Source organism: Symphodus melops (assembly GCF_947650265.1).
Source record: "Symphodus melops genome assembly, chromosome: 5".
NCBI classification, from domain to species: Eukaryota; Metazoa; Chordata; class Actinopteri; order Labriformes; family Labridae; genus Symphodus; species Symphodus melops.
Window position 1 is genome coordinate 10,983,322 of NC_136695.1, and position 27,624 is coordinate 11,010,945.

General features: G+C 44.2%; 1 protein-coding gene and 1 long non-coding RNA gene across 2 annotated transcripts; both read right to left on the bottom strand.

The window, feature by feature from the left end:
• emc2 (ER membrane protein complex subunit 2) lies at positions 1–26,360 on the bottom strand. Its single transcript, XM_079343662.1, has 11 exons — positions 26,273–26,360; positions 25,413–25,526; positions 21,966–22,030; positions 20,820–20,905; positions 19,000–19,057; positions 12,159–12,244; positions 11,896–11,955; positions 8,335–8,416; positions 7,987–8,097; positions 5,971–6,075; positions 1–594 (listed from the first exon to the last, which is right to left on the bottom strand). The coding sequence occupies exons 1-11, from the start codon at positions 26,310–26,312 to the stop codon at positions 508–510; spliced, it is 894 nt and encodes a 297-aa protein (XP_079199788.1). The 5' UTR covers positions 26,313–26,360; the 3' UTR covers positions 1–507.
• Positions 6,681–7,962, bottom strand: LOC306823819. Its single transcript, XR_013779061.1, has 2 exons — positions 7,810–7,962; positions 6,681–7,658 (listed from the first exon to the last, which is right to left on the bottom strand). It is a non-coding gene; the product is annotated as an uncharacterized lncRNA (long non-coding RNA).
• Positions 26,361–27,624: the final 1,264 nt, after the last annotated feature.

Consider the following 27,624-nt stretch of genomic DNA (forward strand, 5'->3'; position numbering starts at 1 on the left):
TTGAGTTAGTTAAAGATGTTTAATTTACAGACAGAAACATTGAATTACTTCAGTGCAGACAGGTAGGATTCTCCACACTGTCTTTATAAATAGCATCTACTGTACAGCCTGTTATCTCTCCTGGTTGCAGTGTTATAGCCTCGATGGGGACATGCTAACTAGCGATATCAGTTCAAGGCTAAGCTGAAAGACAGCCTAGGATTGGGAAAACGTATAATCCAGGCTTGGGGAAATCACAGCTAGGTTAATGCTATGAAGAAGTTGGAATTCACTGTTGAAGGTTCTAGATGGGTGGGGGAATCTTTGCACATAAGAGAAAGAAATGTATCCCAAAATGTCCATGTTAAGTTCAATCATTTAGAGAACCAAACGTGAAGGGTTTTAAGAAAAGAACAATTCTAAAGATCTCCTTCTTGGTCACAAGGCGAGGTTTGAGCTGCCGTGTTGTCTTCCGAATGTTGCTTGTGTTCGGAGCTCTCAGTGGAAGAAAGGCATGGACGAGGACATCTAGGACATGGTGATCTGCATCGACTCCAGCATCTCCTCCACTGCCTTCATGGAGCACTTATTCTCCTTGGACCCACGACCGGCCATCTGCATGGTAGAGAATGGAAGGTGGAGAGAGACATGAGAACGTGAACTTTGTTCCGTCTATTCACAAACTTAGAAGCCAAACGGGCTCTGACAAAGAAAAACTCAGGAAGCGAGAAGCGAAAACAATCAGTGGGGAGGAGGCATCAGCGGTCATTGGACACTAGTGTTAGTGGACCGGTCATAAAAAGTAAAATAATAGCTTTAATCAAAGGGGTTACTCCTAAATTGCTGAATAAGTCCCAGTTTTGTTCTCTTCGAGTATGAGCGCTCCAAGACAGGATGCCCACATGATTAGTCAATTTCCATGGCCTCTCGTACAAGAGTACATAACGCTGCTCTCTAATTTCTGCTCCATGTCCAAAGGCTTTCACAGGAAGTTCCGCAAATTAGAATCCACAAACACGTCCACCATTACTCACGCATGCACATACGGACACACACGTTTGGCGCCCAATTAAACGGCAAACAGAAAAAAGGCATCCCCTCGGAAAATACCAAGGAGAAAGACAACTTCCTTCACCTCGGGCAGGGGAGCGGGGACACAGTCAGGGTCAGTCTCAACTCACCCTCACTTCACGCCCATTATTCACACTCTTTAAGGAAGTATGCTTTACGCTTAATGTATCACCGGGGTGCAAGTGAAAGAGAGCAAAGAAACAGCGGTTTAGATGAACTAGTTCAGGGTTTATTTATTTATTTATTTTTTAAGTAATGGCTACCCACAAAGAGTCATCCGAGTCCATGAAGTGTTGTCTTTGGTCTTTGCTACGCTCCCCTGCGTGTGTTTAAAGGACAAGTCAAAGGACTGAACACATTCAGAGTGAAGCTCGTGCTTTTTTTTTTTCTTTTTTTTTTTAAAGATACAATCGTCAGCAGACATAGTTCGAGTACGCTCAGGTTCAAGTACAGTCTTGTGATTTGATGGTGCCGAGTGAATAAAACACTATTTTTATCAAAGACATCTCACGACCTTCTTCTCCATACTGGAGTTAACAGCTTGCAGCCTCCTCCCTATGTAATCCAGCAGAGCAGAGGAGGGACACTGTTACACTGTAACATGTTTAATAAATGACCAACCACCGCTAACAACGTGTAATATGTATGTAATGTGATGAAATCTTAATAATAAAAGCATCGCCGTGAGGACACAGGCCTGCGATGAGCTCAGACTGAAGGCCTTTAGTTTGTCAAGTTATTTGGTTTTAACCAAATTAACGTTTACACATGAAGACAGCCGCTCGCCGAAGTTATTCAGATCGATTCGGAGAGGGAGAACGAGGATGTCGGCCAACTTCAATCAATCACTCAGAGGAGCTGAGATGAATGATACCACGCGATGTATTATGATGGGAGAACACATTTAAAGGACTAACAAGGGGGAGGGGGGGGGGATTCAAAAAGTCCAGCTATCCCCTAAGAGTCAAAACAGAGTTTCCAAAACAGAGAAAGTCGAATCTCGAGGAGAATTAAAAAGGAGGTGCAACTGTTGCTTTGTGAAAGCATTGCAGATATGTCAACAAGAAAGCAGCTGAAAGGACGAGGTGGAGGCAATAACGCTGCAGGTTGTAGTTTTTTGTTTTTTTAAAACACGCCACCAAACACGTACGAGAGTCTGTTTTAACGCAGCTCTGGACTACAGACTCCTGCGTCTCCTTTCATAGGTGAGAGGATGAAAAGAGTGTTTATGACAGAAGCATGTATGCACCTCATACAGGAGTTCCATCATACAAACACAAACAGTTGGCTGCGGAGATGTTCCTTTTTGTGCCCGACTGCCTCGGCGTTCTTTCAAAAACGCACAAAAGCCCTTCGCTGACACTCAAATTATTTGTGGAAGGAGAGAGAAAAAGAGACAACACTCAGCCTTCTATTCGACATAAAGTCAGGCCTGTGGATGCTCGTGGAGCGGTCACCTTTTGGCCCCGCTCAGGCGGCTACAAACAGGAACTAACTGTACCCTAATTGCTGCCTAAACTCTATTTCCATGGCAAGAACTATTTTCCTTCCTCTTCAGCCAGACTCGAACTGGGAGAAGGAAGTTGGCGAAGGTGTTCAATTAGCGACGTAATTTCCAAGTGTGACTCATTCTTCTCAATTTAGAGTGTGTGTGTGTGTGTGTGTGTGTGTGTGTGTGTGTGTGTGTGTGTGTGTGTGTGTGTGTGTGTGTGTGTGTGTGTGTGTGTGTGGTTGGGGTAGATATAATGATCAGTGCATTTCATTGCCTTGCTGCCTAATGCGCCATTACCCCGGGCCCGGTGGTCAATTATCTCCTCAGCCTGAGGTGAGACCACCACATTAACTCCTGCCCTGTTCTACAACAGCAGGAGCAGAGCAGACGGATCCGCATCTATTTAGAGCTTCTGATAATAGAGTCGTGACGCAGCAGGAGCCTGTGGTCCGTGACAGAGGAGCTAATCAGAGAATCTGTTGCAAAAGTTAGGGCAAGGAGGGCAGGCCATGGAGTGTTGCTTTGAAGCCCCCCCCCCCTCCCCCCTCCACCTGTATCCCACACCTCTCCAGCTCCTTTACATGTCAACCCACCACACTGAGGTAATTGCTTTTTTTTTTTTTTTTTTTTATTCAGGTGTGACCTCTCGCTGACGTCTGCTCCCACTTGCACTCACCTGCCCCCCCTCCCCCCCTCGCTGAGGTATGACAATCACCAGGTACCCGGGCTCTAATAAAAGCGGACCACTGACACGAGCGACGCTTTAAAAAAGGGGGCCATCAATCAGCGCGCACAAGAGCGCGCAGCAGCCTGCAGCTGTGTGACGGAGGGGGGGCCCCCGCACCGCCACGAGCCCCCTTAAAGAGCTCAGAAGTCATTTAAGTGGAGGTGGGGAGTGAGAACATAAAGGAGGCAGCCTTACACCTTGTCATTTTAACTCGTCTCACGCAGCAACGGGGGAAAAAAGAGAGAGAAAAAAAATCCAAACTGCAGATCGGACTTTTACCAGGAAACTAAAACAAGTAGTTCAGGGTGGAACTGGGCAGGAACAGAGAAGCTTAAATCATGCTCCCTGAGGACAAAGGTGGGACTAACCGAGGTGTCTCATTATGATCAGCAGGGGGTCAAACCGCAGAGCAGCTCAGATCAAACTCTGCTTCTCAAAGTTTGGCTGAATCTAACTTTAGTGTAAATTTCTTTAGCAACGTGAAAGAAAAAAACAAAACACGCTGCAGATTGGATTTCAGTGAAAATAAGCAGGTTTTTCCGTGCCATTTTCTGTTCTTCTCCAAGGCTTTTCTAGAAATAATATCAGTGTGTGGCAACTGTGCAGAAATCAGTCAGAAGAAGGTCTGATTTTGACAGAATCCAACCAGGGAAAAATAGCTCATGATTCATCAACATCGAGACAGCTTCAACACGCGCCAGCAGAAAACGCTTGCTCAAACCCATCGCTTATTCGCTCGCTTTAATTGTCAAGCAGCCTCGTGATTCAGTCGGTGAAGAGAGGCTTCAGTCATATTTAAGGCAGTGTTTGGGAAGCAAAGAGCCGTCTATTTGATTCATTACAGCCAACATCACCAAACACAGATGTGTGTCTGTCTGTGGGTAAAAACCCTCTCCCACACCTCCTTGGCAATAAGAAAAATATTTAAGCGAGTCAAACATCATGTGCTACATGACTGGTTACGCTACCGTTTAATCCCTGTAACAAGGATCAGATGCTGCCCCGACGTCCTCTTTGCACGAGTCTCGTATAACTTTGTTTGATTTGCTCGTATACATCTTGGTGCGAATAAGTCGATGGGGGTTTTTATGGAAAAATAAAAATAAAAATGAAATGAGGTGTGATGTGTTTATTGAATGTTGTTTTTCTTCTGACAGACTCAGTGGTCCACGGTCTTCATCATACCTGCAACGATGCATCGCCCTCTTTTAAAAACATCATCCGTCCCGTCACAGTCTGATATCTAAGAAACATGCTTTTTTTTTTTTTTCTTCTGACGTTTGGACACTAAGTTCCTCCCTTCTTTTTTCTTTTTTTTTCTTTTACACACTTCTCTCTCCTTCTTCAGGGCCTCAGATTTATGATACAAGTTTCAGGTATTCTTCTTGTCCCCTGCTGGGATCAAAGACTTTGAGGGGCAGCGAGATGAGGTGAGCCAGCAGGCTGATCAAAGTAACGAGTAGTGTGCGCTCGACATCAATCGAGACGTTTGATTGACTGATTTGGTTGACCCGCCCACCTCTACATTTTTGTTTCTTTCTTCCTGAGATCAATATCTGCGTAGATACACAGTGTTGCTCTAACCAAAACAAGCTGCGCCTCTTCGGTGATGACAGTTCATCCCGCGTGAACTTCAACCTGATTGGATCGTTGGTGGAAGCTGGAAGCTCTTCGATGACACGTGTTACGAGTGACAAACAGAACCGCCGTTCGCAGTGACGTGACTCGCGGGCTCTTTTTTTTTTTTCCTTCCCCGACGTGGGCCGTCACACTTGTCTGAGTGCTCGACATGTGAAATGTGTCGGTGAGGCGCGGAGAGCCGACTTTGTGGTGAGATGAGGTCTTAAGAGGCTCAGCGGGGAGCCCCCTCGCTCTCTCAACAGGACCCACACATGTTGAGCTACAAACCGCTTATTACTTGTTTTACTGTTGCTGCCCGAATAAGCAACACATATGGCAAGGAAAAATGGCTTTTAAATATGCCTTTATATTTGGGTTGCCATGACACCGGGATAAACAATTTCTGAGATAGCAACAGAAGAGAAGCCTCACGTTGTTGCTCTCCTTACTTTTAAATGTGCTAATGCACACACCAACGTTGAATCCTTCATCTCTACTGGTTACCCACTTTGCTTATGAAATGATTCTTTCATATCACAACAGATGGGTTTAATGAGCTCAGGGACAATCATCTGTCAAGACAACGAGTCTTCGAAAGTCAAAATACATTCAGACCTATCATTAGAATCCGATATGTGCAAACGCACACGAGGATCCGTGGAGCGCTCTTTGAAAATCGCTGAACATTTTCTCAGCGACAGGCGTGATTTTTGGTCCACAGAGAATCGGCCCGAGAAGCTCATCAGGGTGTGGAATAGAAAGTCTGAGCAGACGTTGTGGCCGTAAGTCAACACGTTCAAAGTAAATGTACCCCGACACAGTGAAAAGACACCAGGGGGGGGGTTACTACAACGCTGCAAGCCTCCCTTCAGGACTGCTGTGCACTCAGGGGGTCATCTGGTGGGGAATATTTAACGCTAACTATGCAAATGAGGAGATTTCTGGATATGGAGTGTAAATACACTGAACAGAATCACACGGTCACATGATGGGTGGGGTGTTCGGCAAGACGCGGGAAAGAGTAAACAAAAACAAAAGTGATTTGATAGAACATTCAGTGAAGATGGATTCTCATTCTTACCTTGTAGGCTCTATTTATCTGTGTGGCAGCCCAAGCAGCGTACTTCATGTTGTCCTTCTTCACCTTGGCGCTGACTTTTGGACTGGCAGCGATGTGACTTGCAGACTAGAGGAAAAACAGAAAACGGAAAGAAGACGCAAAGGAGAGCACAAGGGAAGTTCTTATATCAAAAGTTGGTGAAACAGCAATAAAAAGCGTAATTGAGATGAATGTGCAACCCACTCTCAGCCCCATCTACCACTCTACTAGTCATTGTGGCAGAGCGAAGAGAAAAAACAGACCTTGGCCTGATGACACGGGAGAAATCATTTATAGGAAGGGGAAAAAGTGAGCGTTTTAATGCTTCGTACGTAAATTGTCACTTTAACGGGGGCCTAATTTCTCCAACACCGTCGATTCACGCCGATGAAAAGGGCCTTGTGTGTCTTCAAGAAGAAAAAAAATAAAAATTCCGGCACGCAGTGAACGAGCGCAGTGTGTGAATCACGGACCCTGCCTGCCCCGACAGCTCCCCTTACGTACCACAAATCCCATGTCTTTCCCATGTTCCTGCCATCGTCTCCACGCAGTAAACCCCAGAGGGCTTACACTGCCTGCAACTTCAAAGCCCTCCATACCAGGGCGCTGAAACTTCAACTGCACACCAATCAACCTGACCCTGTTGTTTTTCCTATCACATGGTTAGGCTTCTGCTTTATTTAGTAAGAATCTTTTTGTTTGTTTTGTTGTTGTTTTTTTTAACTCAAGAAAAAAAGAACAACCTTAATTTAGATTATTACAACCCAGGCAGGCTCTCCCTGAATTAAAGTGTGCCCAGTTATGGAGGGGAATCCCCATTCAAGCACTGTGAGTAACTAACCCACAACCCAACTGTGGTCAGCGCTACTACCTCTTCCATTCGACTGACTCAGATGGCAGAAAACGGTGAAAGTTTCCTGCCCTCTCACCGAACTTCTCACACCTGTCAAGATGTGGACCGTGGAGAAGATCTTATCCGTGAACGGATCAGGAGAAAGTCCCACCTGAACAAAGCATCCGTTTGAGACCCGCGTGTCAGCAGATGGCTTGTCAGGAAGCAGTCGAGGGCCTGCTTCGTCTCCAGACAAACGTGAGCATGAACAGAAGCCGGTGTGTGGGTCTCGTCCTGTACTCTGCACACGCCACGCAGCGTTGTTGTTTTTGTTGGTTTTTTTCTTTCCAGGCCTGCTGGGAGGCGTTTGGACTACCTGAAGATTCCCAGTGCAGCACACGCAGAAAAACACTGGCGCTCTCTGTGTTAGACCTGCTTCCCCTCTCCACATTTCATTTCCCTGCACTGCTTCGTTTGTATTTTTATGTCAAGTCTCACTTACATATGATGCATTGGCACTAGCAGACAACATCCTGTTTAAACAAATGTGTAGATGAAAGGCCCAGACTACAATCAAACAGGCACCTGGTTGGATAATTTGCCACTGACAAAATGCTTGCAGCAGTCCAACTGCTCTCTTTCTTGCGCTTTTCTCCTTCTCACTCCGTGACTTCTTTATTTATTTTAGTCATAAACACACAAAAAAAAAAAGTCTCACCAAAGGGGTATTATTATGAAAATAAAGAGCTCCTTAGGGGCAGAGTTTTCCAATGCTGGAGTTCACCGTCTGAGTCAGCAGTGAGCTGACCTGTCTGAGAGCCCCTTCTCCTCTCCCCCCCTAACACACACACACACACACACACACACACACACACACACACACACACACACACACACACACACACACACACACACACACACACACACACACACACACACACACACACACACACACACACACACACACACACACACACACACACACACACACACACACACACACACACACACACACACACACGCCTTCCTTGACACACTTAGAGGCCAGCCTCAACCTTGACAAACCACAGGGTTACAAAAAAAGGTTCTTCTGTTTTTGTTTTTTCCCCTCTCTCTCTCTCTCTCTCTCTCTCTCCCTCTCTCTCTCCATGCAGAGCGATACTCACCATGTACAAACCAAACAATGCCCTCATGTTCCGGTTGTTCAGCCTCAGCGCCTGGGCAAAATACTTCCTGGACAGCTCCAGGTTTTCCAGCCCCCCCTGCGTGTACTTCACCTGTGTGAGGAGGCGTTAAACACAAACCAATAAGCCGAGCGAAAGGGCAGCTCAGGCAATGACGTGACGTCCGAGCATGACGAGCCCCACGTAAACACATCTCACGTTCATGAGCACGTATTCCCCGTGACGTTCGATGTAAAGAGACTCACCATTCACAGATATTCCACCGTTTACCCCCCCCTCCCCCTCCCCCCCACCCCATGCTTGTTGACGGACATCCAGGCGGGTTCCTACCTCAGCGTACTGCTCACAGTACAAGTGATTGTGAGGATTGGTCATCATCAGCTCCTCCAGACAAAACGCAGCTTTTCCATAGCTGTGGAAAAGGGGCAAAGAAAACAGTAAGCAGATCTTTCAGCGTGCTCAACTGTGAAGCACAACATCCACGCCCAATAAATGTACAGGTATGAATCGGGGTCGGCTTACACGCGATTACATGCATGGTTTAGCGAGATCGGTCGAGATTCATGCGTGTGTGTTTTTCAGCCTTTAATGTGTAGTTAACTACCTTCCTGAGGTCAGCACTACAGTGAGAGCTGGCACAAAGTGCATATACTCAGATGAGATCACTTCTCAGCAGCAGACTGCTGAGCTGTTGACCTCACACTAATCTGCTGCCACTCCAATTCTAATACACAGTTTCCCCTTCAGAGACCCAGGCCAAGACGAGTGAAGATACAGTATATCATCGAACGCAAAGCCATAAAACATCTGTTCACCTCGCAAAACAGGGGCCAAAACACACAGAGATCTACCAACTGAAAACGAGGCTTCACTGAGAGTCTTTCAACGCAGCCGACGTGAAGTGAAAGTTTAGAGACTGAGACCACTGTGTGGGTCAAAGGCCTTCCAAACTGGGACGGATGTGACTTGAGGAACTCCATCATTGGTGATAAGTGAGGGAAATGCTGGGATGCAGGAATCAGATTATCCAAATGTTTCCCGCCACAACATGGAGATCAGTCTATGTAAAGTCCACCAAGGTAACTAGCTGAAAGATTAACAGCCGGGGGGGGGGGGGGGGGAGATCAGAGGGCTTGGGAGGCCGGGGGGGTTAGGGCCTACGATTACCACTTCCTCTGTATAAAGACTTTCAGATGTGCTCCAGCAGTGGTGTTGTACAGCAGCCAGAGCCTTACCTCTTCTACTCTTCCTCTGACCCATCACTGAGCTGAGAGGACTCTTCACCACATTGCTTGATTAAGGCTGCAGACACGATTATGCTCACCACTGGAAGAACTGTTTGCTTTTTTGGAAGTGACTTAACCCCCCCCCCCAGTTTAATTTAATACCACACTCGGACTGCATAGAAGACAAAACTGGATTCAGACTACGTGTGAAAGATTTTTGTGTTAAAAAAATAATTATATATATATATATATATATCCTGTAATTCTGGATGAGCAGTCTAATTTTGTTCAAATCTTGGAAAAAGGAGGCCAACAGCACATTCCTACAGTGACTATGTGCAACCCTGGCACACACAGGTACAATACTTGTGTTTTAACACTCAGAGGCCATTAATGACAGTTTCATGTGTTAACACTGATGCCAGCCTTTACCATCGCAGCAAAGAGACACTGCTTTGTTTATGTTTCGCTCCCAGGGTGCAGTGAGGGAAGGAAAGTTTATTTGTCTTTTCTGTAGTTAGGGGGGTGCCACCACCTTCTCCTGGGAATCCCACAGCAAGTGCTCTCTCTCCCTCCCTCCCTCTCTCCCTCCCTCGCTCCATCCTCTCTGGAAAAGAGTGTTGATAATGCCGGGCCGTCCGGAAGAGGAGGAGGAGGGGAAACAGGGAGTTTGTAACCCAAAATAAAGAAAACAAAGAAAAGAAATTGACACGCCTGTAGATAAGGGGGCTGTGGGAGTGAATGGGCTGATATTAGAAGTGTTGGGATAAGCTGGGAGATAATCCGCTCACCCCTGGATTTCCTCTGGCTACTACAGCAATAAAGGCTCCCGGACAAAAGCGAGAAATATCCAATAAGTAGCCTTCTCACCGCGCCACACATTCCTGCTGCCGCTGCCCTCCTACCAGAGCAACCACGCAGCCTTAGAGACAATGTACCAACACACACACACACACACATATATGACCCATCGTTCAACTGCAGACACCGCTTCACTAACTCCTGAGCCCCAGACAATTAAGGAGGGATAATGGGAGACACAAACAATATTATTTTTTTTGGTCTGTCTGAACATTCTCCTTGGCAACTGAGATATCAGCGGGAAGCCAGCAAGTCTTTCTGCCCTCGTATGTAGGGGAGGGGGCTTAAGACTGAAATCCAATTAAACAACTCTTATGTGACAAACATTGACAGGGCTCCATTCAGACCTCTGGCTCAGTTTGGTATCTCACCGCCTCCATTGTGTTCATCCAATGGAGATCAAGCCATCAGTCTGATGTGCAGCTGTTACACTGACAGATGCACCTCGTCTGGCTGTCTGGCTGCCTAATACACTGAACACCTGGGTTTTTTTTTTACTGAAACATCTGCCGTCAACGGAAGCGTCTGCACGCCGCACACCTCCATCACGCTCATCGATAAGAACACGCACGTTTCACTTTTTGTCTGTTCACGACAAAAATGCACAAAGTCTGCTTCCTGTCGGTTGTTCTTAAGAAGACACACATAGTGTTGCATGTCGACTGATATTATCATGACAAACAGTTAAAGAACATTCTTATTTCCCAGAGAGAATTTGGCCTCGTCTCTGTTATGTATGTACATATACAGTATATATATTCTAAGCAATCTGATTATCTGGTTAGTTGAAGCCTCAGTTAAGACTCCAGATCTTGAGCATGGCCTGCCTCACTGATCTGTGAGCTTTAACAGGTTTTAATCACAAATAAAACCGGGATAGAGGTTAAAAGCTGTGTTGAACAGGAAGTAGGGTCGTCACCACAGACATAATATACCTGGACGCCTCATGACGTACTGGAAAACATGAAACGTCACCGCCATATCGGATAGGTCTCCTCGCTCTACTCTAGCACCAGAGTCAACAGGAAGCAATGGAGAGCGAGTCACTATGCAGGTATTGTGTTCAGTTTACAGTTACAATAACCAGTGCAGTCACCAATTACAATATCATGTCATGTCATAGCTAAATCTCTGTCGTTTGTAACAAACCAAACCATGTAGAAATCTGTTAGAAATTGGGGGAGTTGTGATGATTATTGTAATTGAGGATAAAGATGAATACAGAGCGGGCGCATTGGAGACCCATCCAAGATGGCGGCCGCGCTGACACGTCAGCTCCAACAGACAGCGTCATTCTATGAGGCGTCTCGGTATATTATGTCTATGATTGTCACTATACCATCGTTTCAATCTTTGACATGATGCTTCTAAGAGCCAGACACTGTCACTTCCTGTTTCTTAGAGAAATAATGTCGGTGTTTGTGTTTCTCTCTCACGGCAGCTCTGAACAAATGTCTGAAGATCTGCCGGGTTTTTTTTTTTTTTTTTTTTTTTAAAGCTTCAGTACTTTTTATCTAATCACGGCATCAATAAGTATCTGAGCCTTGAACATTTTAACAACCTTAGGAAGTCGAGCGTAACTTTAGAACTTTAAAAAAACAGAAACACAAAGTGATCCAGCTTTCTTTCTCTTTGTTTTTTTTACAGTAAAAATGATCTTTTTAGAGTTCAGTCAGAGATTCTCTTGCTTTATACTTTCTGGATTTGGAGATGGAATTGAAATCCTTCAGATAAATGTGTCAAACTGAATCAAACATTATCAACTCCCAACATCACAAAAAACACATCTTAAAAATGTATTTACTCATGTTCGTTGATGTAAAGCTCCGACAGCTCGTGCCACGCTTCTTGATCCCCGACGAACCTGTGAACACAAAGTCCAGATGAATTCTCCACCTTGTACATTTTTCATGAATGTTCCCCTAAAGCAGAAGAGTGATTTCATTGGCAGCTCAAATTGAAAGCAATCTGAGTTGTTAAGTTTAAATTGAAGGGAGGGGAGGGGAGGGGAGGGGGGGGGGGGGGGGGGTAAGAGGAGCCACTCCCCCGTCTTAAAGAGACACTCACTGCTCCAGATACTCATTGAGCTCCCGGATGGCTTCAGCCGTCTTGCCCTGGGCCTTAAGGATGGAGATCTTGCGCTTCTTTGCCGCCTGTGGATCAGAGAGTAAAACAGGATTAGGAACTCAGCCTCCTCCAGTGTTTGTCTGCAGACGAGGTGGAGGAGTTGTGACTGTTTAGATTTGAGTCTTTGAAGTGTTCCACAATCTCACTTCAGTCTGCAACATGTATTTAGATGATCCATTACAATGAGAGCAATTCAAATAAAGGAGGAAAAAAAGGCCCTTTGTGGAGTGAATGTTGCTTCCTACGGAGATATTTGAATGAAAATGAGCCTGTAGACATAACTTGAGACACTTAGTGGCCATGTGGGACAGGAGATGGACACACATAATGAGTCAATGTTTGGGAGCTGGAGTGAGCTCAGTGGCTGCGATAAAGTGGTGAGTCATCCTTTAACCAAGTGGGGAAAATGGCACGCTCCTCGAAACCCCAACGCCTGTCCTCCTGCATGCACGGCACGCATTTAGCGCTGCACCAGCCCCACTTCCATCAGCTGGAAATTGCTTTCCGCTTGGTTTTGATGTTGAAGTGACCTTAAGGTGGATTAGGCTGTCATCAATCTGAATTACAAAGTATTACTCCTGCTTCTCCAACTTTTCCAAATGTTAGACTCCCACCAGTCCTCCTCATTCCTTTAGGTAGTCAGTGAAAGGCTGCCGCTCCATTAGAAGTGCACTGCCCTGCCACAGCCTTTTTTTATTTTATTTTTTATTTATGGGCTGGCACTTGATTGAGTGGGGCTTCCTCTCCCGCGCTGCTAACCAAAGCTACTGAGGGCCGCGCATGACTCATGTCTAAGGGGCCTTAAATCGGGGGCCTCTTCTCACACTACCATCAAGAAATCCACTTATCCATCACGCTAGGACGGGGACTTGCAGAGGATCGGAAGACTGGATTTCTTAGCCTATCAGAGGAGGAAGGCAACAGGATGACATCTTCAAAGATTTTCACATCGATACGGACAGCGTGTGTTTTCAGTTAACAGCCTGAAGTGATCTGAAAACAAAGGGCTTTGTAAAGCCCATCTATTATTCCTTCTTTTAGGTCCTGTGGCTTTAAAAAGGAAAGATCACACTACTTCACTCACAGTGCATTTCACTCAAACGGGAGGTTTTGCGAGACTCGGGAACGTATCACGTGTCACATGAGACTAAATGGCGAGCGCGTAGGGGGAGACGGTTTTCATCCACTGCAAATCAAAAGGAAAACAGACGAGAACTAAAACTCACTCCAGTGATGCCGAATGTGTTCTTTGCACTTGAGTTCTCCCGCCATCACCACACCCACCTCTCGCCTCCCCCCGCCCCTTCCTTTCTCTCCTCGATAAAGAACACTTGGGGCTCAAAGACACATATGGAAGTTGGTAGCCGAGGACTCACACAGCACTTTATTAAACAAGAAGCAATTCCAAACCACTTTTCTCTCTCCTCCTTTGTCCAACTAATGATCCAGAAAAAAACCTGGCAGTGGGTTTGATCCCTCATTGGTGGGATTCCTTTTCTTTTTTTAATTAGTGCTATGAGCAGACCAAAGCAGTGAAGGCTTGATTATTTAGCTCACCCATGTCTTTTTGCTTTGACCTGTCTTTATAAGACACATCGCAGCAAGAACAGCCGACCTGTCACACTCGGCCTTCACGCTTACATTTTAAAGAGAATAAAATGACAAGGGAAGAGAAACAGTGGAATCATTAAATATAGATGTCTTACGAGTCTTTAAACGTTCCTCTACATTTCCTGCATTTGAAAGTTGGAGGCGGCCGTCTACGCCTAATTACCCACCTACAATTAAGGTGGTGAAATAATATAGAGGAGGAGAGGTCCCACATTCAATCCAGTGCAGATGTAAACATGATGCCAAACTACCAAAGAGGACAAAAAGTCAAAAAGAGGAAGATGCTAAGTTTTGTTTTTTTCAGCTGTACAGGGATCCCCGACAAAAATATCCTCCCACCCCTGGATTGTCCCAACCGATGACCTTGTGGTGAAAAGGAAGAACACGTACGCGGACCTGTGAATGTGTGTTCAGCCTGAGGAGGGATGGTTCATTCGACACAGCTGTGACCCGAGACTCCAGACTGCAGGGGGGGAGGCTTTCATAAAAGTTGAGTAAGACGACGCTTCAGGATGAGACGTTCTGATTTGGTTTCGTGTCTGACCTTCTATCCGTGTCAATGCGCTCTCTTTGTAAATATTGTCATTTTAATATTCTGCGTCATCGCATCTCGGTAACAGCGCTGTAATACGATTCAGAGCTTTGAAATGCCAACACCTAAAAAAAACAACCATAGAAGGAAAACAAGACTGATAATAAACTAATAAAAACAAGTTTACACATGGAAGGTATTTTGGTGTGTTGATGCACAACTATTCTGCTAGAAGAAAAAATAATTAAAAAAAATTCCTAGCTTGGATGTTGGATTGATTTGGATTTTGAGCAGGGTAAATGAATAATATAATAATCGGGTTTTATGTGATTTATGTTCCTCATACACAATTATTAGAATTTCGGAAGTTGCTGATAAAATGTTGAGTCATCATTATAGATGCAAATATACAAGGTAGGAAAGGTACTGCTTTTTGAGTCATGATAAACCTTGATCCATAATATCGATGAGAGAATGACATAGTCAGGGAGTTTCACCTTTTAGTGGTTAAAAAAAAAAAAAACCTGTTTAGAGGCTTTAAAGGGGGCTACATGGAACTTCCAAAAACATTGCGTTTGGCTAACTGCACCAGCATCCTGTTGCTCGCTCGCATGCTCGTACGTACACGAGCGAGTCTCTTCATCCGGGCCGTGAAATTCACCTGGTCTAAGGGAACTATCTTACCTTTTCAAACGAAGTGAAGCAATCTCTGGGGAAGGTTTTTATCCCTCCATGACTGAAAAGCTCTCACGTGTTCACTCGCGTGTTTGCCCGACGCCGGTCAGATTCTAGTTTGGCTCCGTTCAAAATGGGACACAGTTAGACATAGCCCCTTTAAGTTTCAGATGAATTTAGCCGCTCACATTAAGCCTGCTCTCACAATCAATCTGTGACGATGATTGTGGGTAGGGCATGTAAACAAACCCCAGTGGCTTCTTTGAATACATTTGACATGAAAAAAAAAAAAAAAAAAAAAAAAACAGGCGAAAATGAGGTGGCTGGAATTCAATACAACCGCGACTCAATGATGAAATGAGGACGAGTCGGTATGCGCTTATAAGCAAGTGTTCTGGTCTCATCCCAGTCATAAGAAGTCGTACGAAGAAAGGTGGAAATAAAAAGTGCCTTTACACGCAGACAAGAATTTTGCCAGATCATTGCTGTAGGTATTGGAACATAACAAGCAATGGAAGGGCTAAGAGTTTGAAACATTTTTTGGACACCGCCATGGCAAAAAAAAAAAACCTTGAGCAGTTTTTGTTGATTCAACAATTTTGGTTAATGGGTACCACATCTATTCCACAGCCTGTAATTACAACAGCTCAGTTTCCAATCTCTGCTTTGCATGCTGGGATGCCTCGCAAGTCTTCCTTGTGGTCGCCAATTTTCCGCCATCCACTGCCTGATTCTTCAGAGTACGCTGGGGAACGTATAAGAAAGGAGATAGCTCTGAACCCAAGACAGGTGACCTAAATGATGTCATCCCCCCCCACCTTACACAGCTCCACCCGAGTCACTCAGGACAAGGATTGAGAGGGGAAAGGTTGAAGGTTAAAATCCCAGGGACGCAAAACCTATTTGTCTTTTTTTTGTTGTTGTTCCATTCCCAGCCCTGGGTTTGACTGACAGCCGATGGGTGGTAGGGTGGCAATACCCAGCAGGAGAGAGCAGGAAATGGACCGTTCCCTTTCCCAGGATGTCACTCAAATCCCCAGAAGACTTGTGCCGAGGAGGGCGAGGTGCCCTGGGATTCATCGATTTTTCCAATTCCCCTTTGACAGGAACGGTAGATACAACATTTTGTTGAATATTATTTAAGTTACTATAACAAAGACTTGTTAAAAAATATATTAGTTTTGTTTGTGAAATAACAGTCAAACATGCAAACAACAGGATTGTGGCTTCTGTTTAATCCTGTTTGACAGCAAGACTTAAAGAACATTGACTGTCATCATCTCGGTGGTATTTTCCCATCAGACGTGGCATGAATTGAGCCTTCGACATGAATCAGGGAAGGTTGACTGTTGCTGCTGACGTTGGCAGACATTTAATGGATTAAACGGACTTCACACCCTGATGGCTTTATGTGAAGTGACCATCAGAAGTCACTAATCCCATTCACAAGCCACAGACTTAGCAGCGGGAGCTACTTGGGGTTAAGTGTCTTGCCCAAGGGCACATCGGACAGCATGAGCTGGGGATTGAACCCTCGACCTTCCAGTTGAGAGACTACCGTAAATTCCGTACTATTGAGCGCACCTGGATATAAGCCGCACCGGCTAAAAATAAGTAAATAAATGTATTTGTACATATATAAGCCGCACTTGATTATAAGCCGCAGGTGTCCACGCTATAACAAGAGCTATTTACACAGACGTAGGCTACCGGTAACATCCGCAAATACTGTAGCGTCCGTACGGACGTTAAAGGACGTCGAGAGCGTTCAAATAATAACTTTTAATAACCCGATCACTGTCAGCCGTGACCACGCCGTTTACAGCAGAGAGCACATAACTTGCCGTAACAATCCAACTCTCTCCCCCAGCGTTCTCTCATACAGCCGCTCCACACGTTCTCGCTGGTGCATTCACTGACTCTCCACATAATCGGAATTATGAACACATTATCAACTACTGACTTTACAACATGAACCGTTACAATACGAAGCCTAGCCGACGGTGTCTGTAACACGGCTGATGAAAAAGATGACCGTAATATATTTCACAAGAAAAAGTCCATCCATTCACTGCCTCAGAATGACTTCATTACTCACTTCCTCAGTCTCTGTTGTCGCTGTCAGTGTCATCTTAACGTGCAGCAGCTCTGTTAGCTTCTTTGACAGCCAGGTCGATCGCCTTTAACTTGAAAGCTGCATCATATGTATTTCTCCGTGTGTTTTCCATGATGAGGGTGCGTGCATGAAGCGCAAAATGACTGATATTAAGATCCGACGTGACGAAGTCAAATGTTTTTGCGGCAGAAGCTCATTGTCCCCCATAAAAAATCCATGCATTAGCCGCACCGGAGTAGAAGCCGCAGTGCTCGAAGTGTGAGAAAAAAGTAGCGGCTTATAGTCCGGAATTTACGGTACCTATTTCACCAGTGAGCCACAGTCACTCTGACAAACAATAATAAGCTAAAGCCCCGTTTCCACCGAGCGGTCGGTACGGCACGCATTTTGCGGCGTTTCCATCGACTAATCCTGGGAAAGATTCCCAAATAACCGATCTGTACCGTCCCACTTTTTGGGACCCTTCTGTTGGGGTGCCAAGAATGTGGAGCCGACCCGAAAAGGTGGAGCTAAACAAAAGTTGACTAGTTGAAAGAATCGTTATTTCCCGTGTTACATCGGAAAAACAAAACTCCGCCGTGTTTAAACCATTGACTGTAACACACCGCTGATTGTTTACGTCTGGATTTCTCCTCGCGGCACACAGCCTTCTCTGAAACAAAGCTTGATCGAGTTTCTGTAATAAACAGTCACATGCCAATGACAAAGTGGATGAAATGCTGGATGTCTTCCAGCGTTGGTTTTGTTTGTGTCGCGTTTTCCTCCTTTGTTGAATTCATTAGTTAGCGGTTAGCTGTTAGCGTTTCGCTGCTATCATATGACGCTATTTACATAGCGGCAATCGTCATCCGGCTTACACGCCACCTACCAAATAGGGCACGGGTGGCTGTGGAAACGCAAATGGGATCGGGCTTAATCAAACCAAACCGTACCGGACTGCTGTGTGGAAACGGGGCTTAAGTCAGCAAACCTTTTGTTGTTGTTTTTTTTGAAGCGCGAGTTTGAGGCTGAATCTGCTTTTTTTGATCGTGTACAAACCAGGTCGGGCTGCTCAAAAATCTAAACTGCATCAGTACTGCAATATTCCCAATAAACGCATAGCAAGAGTTTATATTTAGAAAATAGCAATGCTTTCTTATATTGGGTATAATGGTCATACGATCACACCATTTCGATCTCTGCATTAAAATCACAACATGTAACCAAAAGCACAAACGTCTGCGTCGTCTCTGCAGCACTGAAACTAAATGTTTTGGTACTTCTAAAGCAATCCGTATGTTCGCTCGGCACAGGAAACTTGTTGAACATCTTTGGGGTGAGGGGTGGAGGGAACATCCAAAATAAATAAGGTTTTGTTTGAAACCCCTTTAAAAAGATTTATTTTCTCCACTGGCCACACGTCCTTATGGAAACAATTAACAGCAGGTACATGATGTTTTTGGGTTGGTGGTGTAGGATTGGCAGAACACTGGCTCGACGTGCTTCTGCAAGTCATTGAGCAGAGATGAACATTGACCTTGACAGAAAAGATAGACCGAGAAACCCAGCAGTCTTTGCACCTGAAAGCCGAAAGGCGGCGAGGAGAAGGTGGGCTATGAGCACAGCTCCGCTCACCGGGGGAATCGTGAATCAGCCCCCTCCCCCTTCCTTTCAGATGTGTGGGTGATAGGGTGCTCAGCACTGTGGTTAAGGTAGAAGAGGCCGAGGGGAGTTCAACTGAGCAAACACAATGCTAACACCAAAGTGCCTCAGCAAGATTTAAAAGCCCTCCGAAAAGCTGAGACCACAAAGTCAAGCAAAGCACATCACGGAGCAGAGGGGGCTTTCCCCCGGCTCCGCTGTCTTACCGTGTTGGTGGGGTCATCCTGGAGAATGGCTTCATAGTGCTTGTTGGCCTCGTCGTACCTTTTGGAGAGAGGAGGAAGAGAAGTGGATAAAAATGTTTTTTTTTTTTTTTTTTAACCAATCCCAGTCCTGAGGACCGGTGAGAGGAGGTGGTGGGGAAATCAAACAAAGTTCAAGATAATCAAGTTTGTGTATATATCGTGGCAGGTTCCTGTGATTACAGTGAAGCTGAACAGAAATCAGCGGTGATCTGAGGGGAGAAATAAACACTCATTTAAGTCAAGGTTACTGGTCGCACAGCAGACATCGAGAGACGCTTAAATCACTTCACAATGACTCATGAAATCAATACAAACAAAGGCTGGGATGTTAAAGATTGTATTTTCATTTGATTGTATCTACTTTGATTCACCTTTAAACAAAATCTAATTGCTGCTTTCACATGGGTCCAGATCTGCAGCTGAAATGTCGGTTCACTTGTCTGTCTCTTGGCTCATATGCTGCACCACGAGACAGACATATGAAGCTGATAAGCAACAATATCCAGAAGGACGCGCCTGAATTGCCGGGCTGTGCCCACATGATTCTGTTTAAAGAGGAAATTTATGAGCTGTAAATATCAAATCATCCGGTAAAGAAATCTGGGAACAGGAGGCATGTGCATTTCACTTGTCGTGTCAAATCAGCCGCTGAAGGATGATTTCTTTTTTTTTTTTTCCCGATAAGTGGCGATCTTGCAACGCGAGGATCGGTGATCAGAAAGCGTCCCGCCCCAAAAGTCTGCAACAGACAGGAGCAACTCTGGTTCCCATTAGCAGCGAGAAGCCCCACTTCCAGCACTGCTGCCTCCCTCACATTCACTTTATTACTCAGCCACACTTTAGGGGAGATTTCAGATGGCACCAGGCGAGCACTCACAAGCCACTTTGATTCGCTTTATTTATTTAAGAACCAAGTGTGTGTGTGTGTGTGTGTGTGTGTGTGTGTGTGTGTGTTTGTTGATGTGGGGGAGAAGGGCCTCGCTGTTTGAAGCTAGGTCATTCAAGTGTAGCTCTGTCTGCTGCCAATTAGATCCCTGTGTGTAGTTTATTTAATCTGACAGTGCTGAAGCAATCACTCTCATTATCACATAAACACTGACACAACCGATAAACCAGCGACGAGAACCCGGGTGGGATATGTGAGTACGGTATGAAACTATTTGAAGTCCCCTTATTGCACTTCAGTTAAGACTCGACTCCTTCTTATGAATCTTTTTTTTTTGCTCTTTTTCTTGTTTTTTTTTTTTTTTTATAAACAGCAGGTTCAAAAAGTAAACGCATCACTGAAAGTGGTGGAAAGAATGTTGACACTGTGCTGACATGTCAATATTTACAGCACTGAGGCAGTTTCCCACTCCTGTTTTAGTCTCTTTACCACGGAAAAGAAAGCATCAAAACAGAGAGAGAGAGAGAGAGAGAGAGAGAGAGAGAGAGAGAGAGAGAGAGAGAGAGAGAGAGAGAGAGAGAAAACAAGGGAGGAATCAAAACCAAAGAAGATTGAGGGACCCCCAGAATAACGGTGGCTTCTGACCACTTCCTCCTCGGGAATCCCTAAACTCCGACTTAAGGGCTACAGGCTACCCAGCTCTGAACTTTTCCTCTCCCTCCTCCCCCAAAAGGAATCCTGGGTGATCTAACGTAAACACGACCCCACACACAGGAGCTGTTACTTACACGCCCTGACCACAGTTTCGACGCCCTGAGCTGAGAGTTCGACGGCGCAGTGACAGTGAGGCGCTCCTCTTCGTTTGGGACCTCTTGGTACGGGGGGGGGAGCTTACCTTTCTAAAGCTTCCAGCCTCATGCCCGTTAATCTCTTCACTCTGTGGCTTTCTGGAAACTGCTTCCTCAGTTCCTGTAGACAGGTCTGCGAGGATGTGGGCAAAGGAGAGAGACCAATTACAGTTGGCTGTTACTTAACTTTGATACATTCTTGTAACACACACACACACACACACACACACACACACACACACACACACACACACACACACACACACACACACACACACACACACACACACACACACACACACACACACACACACACACACACACACACACACACACACACACACACACACACACACACACACACACACACACAAAGCTGTCACAGAAAACGTCTGACCAATTGAGAAGCTGCGTATAGATCAATTTGAACATGTGCTCCGAGTACTGTATGCGCGTCAAAAAGACAATGACATATGATACGGCCTCCTTCTGCTCGACGCTGAGCTGATCTTAGAGCGAGGAGAGGAGTGAGGAATGGTTACAATCACATTCAGCATTAGTCTGAATGAGATGAGAAACATCTGCAGTGTGGTTTGTATCGTTTGCACTATCCATCAGCTGGAGTCTGCGCCTTCTGCTTCTTTTTTTTCTTGTATCTGGCAGCAGGGCTGGAAGGATAGCCAACAGACATCTAATTGTAATGACTGAGTTCTGCCTTCTCTTTAATCAATGAGTCTTTGGTTTTTGCCAAAGGACTCATTTCATCTCTACTGATTAATTCTGGACTTTTTTTTTTTTTTTTTTTAAATGTATCCCTTCGCAGATTTGAACATTTTTAGAGTGTTAATATTTCAACATGAACTCAGAAACATCTAATTAAGTTTGAGCATAGCAAATAAAGCCCTGAGTGAAAAAAACAAAACCAAAAAAAAAGCAGTTGAACTCCATTAACTGGAGGCCAAGTTGAGCTAACGCTTGAAACATGCTTCTCCACTTGTTTGCTACGCCGTCTAATCCCAACGTTCAGAAAGCTGTTTTTCCACAGTACAGACACAGTAATAGCATTTGGCCGAATAAAGAGCAGATTTTCAACGTTTAGCAGAGGAGGTGAAGCAAAGCAGGACTGGCTGAGAGAGTGAAGGATGGCTTTTTGAAGCTCTTGGGTGTGTGAGGAAGAGCGGTAGAAGACTCACCAGAGCCAAGTCGTCCCGACTGCAGTCCAGCGCTGCGATCATCACCTGCTCATAAATAATCCAAACTGGACAGAGGAGACACAGACAAAGAGGACTCTGTTAACGCCCTTTCCATTCATCTCTCTGCTGTAACATGAAAAAAACCAAAAAGATGATGTATAATGATCCGTACAGTTGACACCCTGACTTATTAGCTGCACGTACGTTTCTAACCCAAAAAACTTCTACCCATGTGCCAGACTTCCATGAAGAACTTTCCCTTTTCTCTTCATATTGAAGGCTACATTCAGAGTTTCTGACTTCACTGGAATACGTTCAAACAGGTAACTTGTTTAACCCATTTAGACCCCAGGATGTCTAAAAGAAACCCTTTAAAAACCAAAGTAACATTTGAAATCCACCTCCAAAAACCTGCCAAGGATTTCAGTGTTTACTCAGATCTTTGTCTGTGAGAGAGAAAGAGACGTACAAATAGAACATTTGAAAGCTTAATACTATTGACTTTAACTTTAAACTACAATTCCCCTTGCACTCATGAGACGTCTTAAAGGCAGAAGCACACCTGCGTCTCATCGGGTCGAAATGGATTAAAGGCCCTGACTCATGGCCGTCGGACCGATGGTGAGCGGTCGTCGCGTGTGCCGCTCCGCTGTCAGCGATTCCTCTCGCCATCCGCAATCACTCTGAGCGGCTGTTCAGAGGTTTCATTTATCTCCAGCTCTCGACACAGGTTCAAGAAAGCCCACTGAGGATGTCATCCGTGGAACATCCACGCTTTTTAGTGGCGACATTCTCCTCGATGAGCGTGCAGCGTTAAGACTCTAAAATACGAGCAGTGAGCGACAGCCGGGTGAAAACTGTCTTCTCGTGTCATAAACAACGGACGAGCGCTGCCTCGTATGGTGGTTGACCGTCCACTCTAGTCTTTGCGCTTTGTTCTCGTGAAACTTTTTGAAAAAAGACAGAAGGCAACGCCACACTCGTCCTTCGCCGTCTGCTTGGTGTGTCGGGGCCTTCAAACCATACATAAAAAGGAAAGCACTAAAATAATATCATGGTGATAAATGTGGGAAGATTTCATGTAAAAGGACTTTGTGAATGGTGTTACAGTAACACTATTCATTACTCCAGTGATTTAATGATACATCGCTGATTCAGTCTCCGTAATGATGTTAAATGTGAGAGAATTAAGTGGAACATTATCTCAGAAAATATGTCCTAAGATGACAAACGAGACACGGACGGAAGGGAAAAACATACGAGTCACAAGTTGGGCCGTTAAATGAGAGCAAAGTCACTCATTAGTGAAATAAACATTGCTGACATTATTAAAAAAAAAAAAAAGAAGAAAAAAAAGAAAAGTCTCTGAACTAACATTTCAGGACACGTGATGCTGCTGTTTGTCATCCCGCGCTCTGCAGAGAGTGACTGTGTTAACATCTGCCCAACTTCACAGGCTGGACAAACAGTGAGCAGCTTCATGTGGTTGAGTTTGTGTCTCTTCACTGAAAACACAAACATGTGCACACACCAGGGCCAGGACATGCTAAACATTTCACTCGTCTGATTAGTGAATGTTAAGGCAATGCAGATGTGAGAACATGCACAGATGTTCATTCCAGACCTCTTAAGCTAATTAGAATGGTGAATAAATGTTTAAATTGAAGACTACAAACCAGTGTGTGTGCTGGAAAGTATATCTGGGAATGGTTGTTGTTTGTTTTTTTATCAATTGCATCAAATCTTTCTGCGTTGTCCATGATCTCTTCAGGTCTCTCTTTTTGTGATCAGTCTGATAGATATACTCATGAAGGCTGCAGAACAGCAGGCACAGCACCATTTTGACCAATCACAGCCGTTCCTTCCTGCTTATAAAAAAAAAAGATGTTTTTACATGCACTGAACTGGAACGTTCTAACATACTGACTAACAGTCTGGCTACAGAGGCCAATTAATGGAATAAATACAACATGTTTGAAAGACAGCTTGGACGATGTCGCTGGACGTGTTTAGCAAAATGAACAAGCCCTGTTCATTGAGAATAATTAGAAACGCCAACTCCACCCCAAAAAAAAAAGAAAAAAGGATGGCGATGCCAAAACAAATGGCTCTCAGTTTTCCTGACTTTAATGATTCCAAGTCTTGTTTTGATAATTACCATCTCGTTTCACAGCCAATTTAAGAGCTGGATTCAATAAAAGCATGGCATGCAGAGTGTTTATTCCCTTCCTCTTCAGTGGAGGAGGGGGACTGTATGACTGGAGGGGGAGGAGGGTTGAATGGGGAAATACAGACTGTGAGTCGATTCTCACTGTTCAAATGTTGAAAGCTGACTATTTTTAAATCTTGAAGCACAAAGACAGAGACTGTATTTACTTCCCTGCCCTGTTAACTGTAAACTATGTCTCAGTATCTTTTAGATAGAGGTGAGCACGACGACTTTGAGTTCTCGTGAAGGGTTAGGGTTTGCAGCTTTTGCAGTGATGTTTGGGAGTACTTCAACAGTGTAAAGGAAATGATTGTAACACAAGGCACAGAGAAGACAGGCAAGCTCGCCTTGGAAACCCTGCAGAGGTGGTGCTGTTAAACTTGGATGAAAAAAAAAAGACTTCTACAAGCAGATGTGCATTTTTTTCAAGCTGGAATTAAAAGCAATCAAAATGAACAACTATTGATCGGTCTAAAGTTATTTGAAGTGTTCCATTATTTTAAAACAATTTGAAACTGTCATTCCTGGTCCACAATTATTAGTCATCTTTCAAAGCTACTCTTTAGCTTTTCCTGATAATCCATCGGTCTATCTTTTGTGTCATTGCCGACAAACAATCTAGGTCACCAAACCATTAAATATGAAAATGTGTCCTTTCTTGCTGATCCATGTGTGTTTTTTTTTACAAGTTAAGTGTTTTACCTTTCCTTCTGAAATCTCCTAAATACATGTTTAATTTGTGCTGACTGGTATTCTTGGCGTTTAAGGCATAGTGTTTATCTATCTGAGTTTTCCACATTACAGGAAACCTATGATCCTGTTCAGAAACATATCCAAAAGAGAAAAATACACCACTAAAGAGAGGACAGGGAAAAGAAATCGTGCTGGAAGCAAATCACCCACTTAGATCAATAATATCTCTCACAGTTGTACGGATGAACCTGACTGATTCTACAGAGGGACATTTGGTGGTTTCAGATGTTAAAAAGCAGAAGGTCCTTGTTCAAAAATACTTTAAACAGACCAATAAGTGGTATTTATCTTTTAGTGTTTTTAATATGATGAGGGAGTTTCCATTAGGTGTCTGGTTATCCTCATCAACAACTACAGTAGTTCATCTTCTCATTTCAGAGCACTTACAGTCTGCTGTTATATTACACAACTCAACACGATGTGTAAAAAAGGGTGCTGCCTGATCTAAAATTGTGTTGGGATTTATGTGATCGTGGCACACTTACTGTCATCTCCCAGTTTTGATGCATGGTCACAGATGAGCTCTTCGCCGACATCCACAATTTGTTCACTGTTTCTGCAGTTATCCTCTCTCCATTTACGCAACTTATCTCTCATTTCTGTGGAAAAATGAAGCATCAGGACATTTAAGTATGAGCTAAAGAAGTGCATCAAGTCTGATCAAAGCATGTCTGAGCATTAAAGTGTTAAAACGAGATGCATAACGCATCTATATCTTGCTCTATACTGAATTTCCACATTTGAAATGACTGGATGACTTGTAAAACAAAACGATCAGCGATTCACTTTATGTCACATTTTAGGGTTTTTTTGTTGTTTTTTTAAATCAGATTATCCGCTTCACTCTGCTGCTACAGTTATGTTGGGTTTTCTTAAAATCTCCTATTACTGCTCTTACAAAGGCAGGACACCGTGTTGTAATTACAAGAACAATCATATCATCGTGTAATGTTTATTTTACAGAAGAGCCGCTAGCAGCTAACGTTAGCCGTAGCATGAATGATTTACAATCGCTTTCCATAAAGCCAACAAAAGACATGAGGGGGATATCTTGAACCAGACAACTCCGACATTTATACACGAAACTTAACTTTAGCACTTTGAAAATCCCAAAAATGACCATCGCGTATGGATAAAGTGGAGGGATACATCCGCTATGTCAGCAAACGATGCGCTAACCATGCTAACTAGAATTAGCTTCCTCCTTGACACGGTGACATATTTTCAGTCCGAGGAAATGACGACGTTTACTTATATTCTTCTAAGAAAACTCTAAAGATTCACTTTAAAAACCCATTTCGTTGACAAGTCAGTAGAATAATTTTGTTTTTGTTTTTAGTCTTACCTTCCCATCCAACATCGTACATGTCTGACACCGACGCCATCTTTTCTCTTCTGACAACATACTCGTGCCTACGTCACCGATACGTCACCTCTGAAGGCGTGCCTGAGGATGATTAAAAACATAATTTTAAACACTAAACTACTTTTCCTCTGCTGCAATTTCTAGTATTATTATGTAAATGTGAATCTTTATATGACACTAGAGTATGCCTTCACTTTCAATAAGCTGTTATAATATTTATGATGAACATAATACAATGCCATTGACAATTTTAAAGAAATGATGTGGCTATAAAAAAAATGGCATACAAAAAAGAAACTCTTAATGTAATTCATAGTTTGCATTCATGGTGTCTTCATGGTTTATTCTGACTTTCAAAACACACACTGAACATTCTCAGGCTTGAAAATGTCATAACTCAAAAACATTCATTATGTCTTCAATAACGCATTGAAAATGTCAGTGGTACAAGAACACCGTAAACCTAAACTTGCATACTCATTGCAGCAGTCAGCAACATGCTGCATGATGGTTCCCAGGCTACAGCAAAAATTCACAATCCAGATGATGCCATTCTCATGCACGCCTTCATTTGTTATATAATCTCCTTCTAATTATTTGGTAGGACAGTCAGTCGAGTCAAGAATCTATCAGTTTCATCTGAAAATATGAAATGTGCCTTCCAAGCACTTTGACCATTATATCCTGATTTCCCTCAGGAGCCTCTGGGAATCTCATCCCCTCCCCGTGCATGCCTGCTTACACATTTCTTTCTTACCGCATAACTTGTTGATGTGGGCTTAGCACAAACTTGCTTACTGAGACATTTCAGAGATCTGATGTCATATCCAGTGCCTCTCACTGCACATAACCAACTAGTGCATACTTCGTCTACATTATAATTGAAAGGGCAACAAGGAGACTTAAAGGACATTGTTAAGTAGCCTGGCATTATCAATAATGGTCAAGTCAAGTGAACTAGGGGACGATAAAATGTCGTCCTCTGTGAGAGAATAATAAATAGCAACACTGTACTGTTTAGGTTACACTTAGCTTTGGCGATCTGTGAACTTGTAATTTTCAAGTCTGCACATGGCAGTCACTTGATATGTGGTTGGGATTTTGCTGGAGCAAAAATACCAAAGAAACCACATTAAAACAAGTCTACACTGTCCTTTGGGGTAGAGGGCTTTCCCTTGTCTGCCAAGGTGCCAGTGAAGACCTGGGCCCTAACAGTGACCCGCAATAAACACCATGCAGCAGCTGTGACTCCTGGGATTTCAGGACATGATGGTTAAAGCGCTCTGTGAACAAGCTGTCCATAACTTTGAGATGCAGCTGGATGTGGTGGT